The sequence below is a fragment of the Pteronotus mesoamericanus genome, unplaced genomic scaffold (assembly GCF_021234165.1).
Source record: "Pteronotus mesoamericanus isolate MK-2021 breed Mesoamerican mustached bat unplaced genomic scaffold, CSHL_Meso_final contig_2, whole genome shotgun sequence".
Classification (NCBI taxonomy): Eukaryota; Metazoa; Chordata; class Mammalia; order Chiroptera; family Mormoopidae; genus Pteronotus; species Pteronotus mesoamericanus.
The window spans coordinates 250,370-255,599 of NW_026555084.1; the positions used below are offsets into that span (position 1 = coordinate 250,370).

The window sequence follows — 5,230 nt, forward strand, 5'->3', positions numbered from 1 at the left end:
AAGTTCTGCTCTTTCCAGAAAAGGACAGAGAGGAAAAACCCACAGAGCTGAGTGGACACCTGACCCCAGGGTCACCCTGTGCCGCCACCGCTAAATATTTGTATTAAGAAGTTTCTTTTAATTTTTTTAATTTTTCAAAGTTTTCTTTTTAAAAAATGTAGATGGGGAAGGTATAATGAATGTTCTCAGTAAAAAAAAAAAATCGCACAGATCAAATTGGTATGCTGTGAAAAGTCAGCAGCTGTAACATTTTATGATTCAATGCAAAAAATATGTTAAGTTCCTCAGCTGAATAAGTAGTATAAACAAAACAATTTTTTTTCTTTTTTTTTAAAGATCCAGGGTGGGTGTTGCCATTTTCTGAGGACCTCTTTGCTGCCCTCAGCCAATGTTTATCTGAAAGTGGAAAACGCCCTTTAAAAAAAAAAAAAAGCACTCAGTCCTGAAATTTTCTAGAACTTAGGCATAAAGTTTGGGCATGTGTGAACACAAGCTACGCAAGGCAAATGCAGAAGTCGTCTCTGGTGATACAATCACAGATTAACGATATAGGGAGGCAGTGAAATCTCCCCCTCCCCCAAAGAGGGGAAGAAACCGCAGAATGTTCCTGACTCGGCACCTCGACCCGGTGGCGCAATGTTTATGTTTGTGTACTTAGCACGTCGGTGCCACCGCAGCGGACTCCACCACCCACGGGGCCGTCACTAGGGCTCAGGGCACGGGTGATCCAGTGGGGGTCTTCCCAAACGTTCGTCCAGGTCCTGGAAATCCTCAAGCTCCTTGGGATTCGATTTCGATTCCGATTCCAGCCCATCTAGATGACGAGAACCAGGGTGAGGGTGTCGGAGTCTGTTCCTAGTTGGAGCCCCTAGCCCCTACCTATTTGCGGAACTGAAATGGGGCGGCTCCATTTGTCTTAAGCAAACGCGTCCATGTACTTATCTGGTGGCCCTGGGGGGGCGCTATCGCCTCCCTAAACGCCCTACCCTCAATCCACAGGAGCGCCTTGAGACCCTCCTTTCTCCGCTAAGGCTTCTAGGGAACATCCAACAAGGGTCTGAATGGAAGGCATTTTAGTCATTAAATGTGTGTTGTTTTTTTTTAATAACAGTAAAGTCTGGGAAACAGGGAATCAATTCCGTGAAGCCCTCCGCCCCAACACACCTCGGTTGTTCTTGTAGGAACATTTCTATGTACAAATTTCTTAAAATTTTCTCCAACTCCCATTGCAGGCTCCTCTTTGTTTCCCTCCCCGAGACCCCACCCCTAGCAGTAAGTAAATCCCTAGCTGGGCAAGTAAATCGCTTTCCCTTGGGACTCTACCCCTAGCTGGGGACGAGGAAATGAGAAAAACGGGCACACGCGTACGCAAAAGCGCAGGAAGCCCCTTTCCGCTGCGGAGCGCGGCGGAGGCGAGGGGAGGGGGCACGGCAGGGGGGAGGGGAGGCAGAGGCCGCTGGCACGCCCCACCCCGCGCCGCACCCCCGTCCTCCCCGCTGTTCGAATCGCCGCCAGCCCTCCGTTGGCAGCACGTCCTCCTCCGCTCCTCCCCGTTGGGCCGGAGCGGTGCGGGCCAGGTCCCCGGGGACACGCCAGGCGCAGGCCGGACGGCCGGGCGGGGGGCCGGGACCCGAGCCAGCGCGCGGCCAGCGAATCTCGCTCCGAGGTCGATGACGTCTTCGCCTCTGGCTCCGCCGGCGCCAAGCCGGGCAGGGCGGATGACGTCACCACCACCGGTCATGTGACTGCCATTCAACAAACAAACCCCCTCCCCCTCCGCGCTCAGTTAGCTCCGCCCCCGGAGGAGCTACATATAAAGGCGCTCCCGCGGGTCCGCTGCGCTGCGAAGGACACTGGGACTGAAGTTGTGAAGAGAGTCAAAGGGGCAGTTAGGGGCGAATCAAGAAAACCCGCACCAGAGCCCCTCGCGCAGTCCAAAGGCTGTTTTGCGTTCCACGCAGAGAAAGTCACCAGGGTCTGGCTTCTCCTCGAAACCCATCGCCTCCCTGCCCTTGGCACCTAGACAAAGAGCACAGCAAGACTTGCACGCTGGGGGCGCTGGGACCGGCCATGGTCATGGAGGTGGGCTCGCTGGACGCCGGAGGCCTGCGGACGCTGCTGCGGGAACGCGCGGCGCAGTGCCTGCTGCTCGACTGCCGGTCCTTCTTCGCTTTCAACGCCGGCCACATCGCGGGCTCGGTCAACGTGCGCTTCAGCACCATCGTGCGGCGCCGGGCCAAGGGCGCCATGGGCCTGGAGCACATCGTGCCAAACGCCGAGCTGCGCGGCCGCCTGCTGGCTGGCGCCTACCACGCCGTGGTGCTGCTGGACGAGCACAGCGCCGCCCTGGACGCCGCCAAGCGCGATGGCACCCTGGCCCTGGCCGCCGGCGCGCTCTGCCGCGAGGCGCGCGCCGCTCAAGTCTTCTTCCTCAAAGGTGCGCCCTCAGGGAAGCTCGGGGCGGGCTGCCCGTCCCCTACCGCCTGGCCGGGGCGTGGGTGGAGGAGTTTGAGTAGGGTTAGTCCTCAGCTCCTTCCCCATCTGGAGCTAGAGGGTGCCAGACTCGTATTCTGGGGGCTTGTCATTGGCTTTGTTTGGCTCCAGAACAAAGACTCCGGGGTAAATTTCCAGCCCCGGTGGGTGGGGGAGTTGTATGAAGGTGCCCTATCCCAGTGGTACTAATGGAAAGAAATCTCTTTGTATTCCCAGGAGGATACGAGGCTTTTTCGGCTTCCTGCCCGGAGCTCTGCAGCAAACAGTCGACCTCCATGGGGCTCAGCCTTCCCCTGAGTACTAATAATGTCCCCGACAGTGCCGAATCAGGGTGCAGCTCCTGCAGCACCCCGCTCTACGATCAGGTTAGTAGCAAGCCGAGCCAGTGGGGAAAAGAAAAGCTGACAGGAGCTTTGAAGAGCAGTGCTAGGGAGAATCTAGAAAGTGGCCCGCAGTTGTATTCACGATGGAGGGGACACAAGGGTGTTATTTATCCCAGCACTAAGTGGTCTGGTTTAACGGAGTCTCGTAACTGCTGGCACCGCAGAAATGACCACTGGCCTTGCCCAAGCAAATGGGCTTAGTCCCCTGTTTATTTGTACTCCAGCAACAGTGCTGAGAAAGTGTACCCAGTTTCTGAAACTGACTTTGCCAGCAGGGAGTTTTTCTGGGTGCGGGCTCCAGCATGGACTTCGAGTGGAGCCTTACGGTGTTGGATATTTCTGGATTTCAGGGTGGCCCGGTGGAGATCCTGCCTTTCCTGTACCTGGGCAGTGCCTACCATGCTTCCCGCAAGGACATGCTGGATGCCTTGGGCATCACTGCCTTGATCAACGTCTCCGCCAATTGTCCCAACCATTTTGAGGGTCACTACCAGTACAAGAGCATCCCGGTGGAGGACAACCACAAGGCAGACATCAGCTCCTGGTTCAACGAGGCGATCGACTTCATAGGTAAATGGAATGGAGACCTGAGACTTCCGCCTCACTCCCCCCACCTTAAGCCACTGAGCCCAAACACTGGCAAGGACTTGAATGACATTTTTCTAGGCCTTCCTCCAGACACGAAATAGCAATCTGGTGTGAGTTAACATCCCTGCAAACTGGGATGTTGATGTCCTATTTTACAAATGAGCAGACTGAGGCTCAGAGAGTTGAACTGATTTGCCCAACACCCCTTTGCTTAGTGCATGGCCAGCCAGGCCGGGTCTCAGTCCTGTTCTTTGCACGGCACCCACACGGCCTCCACGAACAGCGTGTGACGGCAAGAGGTGCCGCTGACCATCTCTGCACAGGATACACACAACAGTTCTTAGACACCCTGGGCGCGGGGCTGGGGCCATTCCCCCGGGCCCTTGAGTAACCAGCAACCCTTTTGTTTTCCAGACTCCATCAAGAATGCTGGAGGAAGGGTGTTCGTCCACTGCCAGGCGGGCATCTCCCGCTCGGCCACCATCTGCCTCGCGTACCTCATGCGGACTAACCGGGTCAAGCTGGACGAGGCCTTTGAGTTTGTGAAGCAGAGAAGGAGCATCATCTCCCCGAACTTCAGCTTCATGGGCCAGCTGCTGCAGTTTGAGTCCCAGGTCCTGGCCCCGCACTGCTCAGCAGAGGCTGGGAGCCCGGCCATGTCTGTGCTGGACCGGGGCGCCTCCACCACCACTGTCTTCAACTTTCCCGTTTCTATCCCCGTCCACTCCACGAACAGTGCATTGAGCTACCTTCAAAGCCCCATCACGACCTCTCCCAGCTGCTGAAAGGCCATGGGAGGTGACCCTCCTGACCCACCAGGACTCCAGGCTCCTTCTTGAGAGGAGAAATGCAATAACTCCAAGGAGGGGGCTCGCGAGAGCTGGTCCTTATTTATTTATTAATTTCACCCGAGTTCCACTGGGTTCCTGAGCAGTCATGGTGATGACTGAGCATCCAGGCGTTTGCTGAACTCAGCATGTTCGGGACCAATATATAGTGGGTACATCGTCACCCTGACAAAAAGGGGCAGGAGAGAAAGGACTCTGAGCCGATTTCTTTCCGCTTTTGCCCCCTGTTTTTTGGTAGAAACTTAATGCTTGACCTACGTACCAGTATTATCATTCCTGACGACACATATACATATGAGAACATACCTTATTTATTTTTGTGTAGGTGGTCAGCCTTCACAAACGCCAGTGTCGACTCCTAGAAGAACCAAATACCTCAGTTTTCGTGTTTGAGTACTGTAATGCCCTGTAAATACATCCTGAGCAGGTTTGTTTTCAGCACTGATGGAGAGCACCAGTGTTCTGTTTTGTTTTTTAGTTGCCAACAGTTGTATATTTGCTGATTATTTATGACCTGAAATAATATATTTCTTCTTCTAAGAAGACATTTTGTTACATAAGGATGACATTTTTTTATACAGCGGAATAAATTATGGCATTTCTATTGAACTGTCAATGCTTGCTTTGTTTTATTTTTTTCTATTTGATTGATTTATAATAGAGGGGAGGGAGAGAGAGAAACATTGGTTGCCTCCTGCATACCCACAACTGGGGACCTGGCTGGCAACCCAGGCATGTGCCCTGACCAGGAATCAAACCAGCAACCTTCCAGTTCACAAGCTGACACACAGTTCACTGAATCACACCAGCCAGGGCAATGCTTGCTTGCTTGTCAGTCAGCCCCCTGGTCCCTGTCCCACTAGTGATGAAATTGGGGAGAACCTGGGCAAGCGCCTCCAGAATGGCTGTTGGGATCTG

The 5,230-nt window shown here is 54.2% G+C and overlaps 1 protein-coding gene across 1 annotated transcript; it reads left to right on the forward strand.

Annotated features, from left to right (window-relative positions):
• Positions 1-1,844: 1,844 nt before the first annotated feature.
• On the forward strand, positions 1,845-4,916 carry DUSP1 (dual specificity phosphatase 1). Its single transcript, XM_054568043.1, has 4 exons — positions 1,845-2,437; positions 2,710-2,858; positions 3,227-3,446; positions 3,879-4,916. The coding sequence occupies exons 1-4, from the start codon at positions 2,071-2,073 to the stop codon at positions 4,247-4,249; spliced, it is 1,107 nt and encodes a 368-aa protein (XP_054424018.1). The 5' UTR covers positions 1,845-2,070; the 3' UTR covers positions 4,250-4,916.
• The last annotated feature ends 314 nt before the right edge of the window (positions 4,917-5,230 follow it).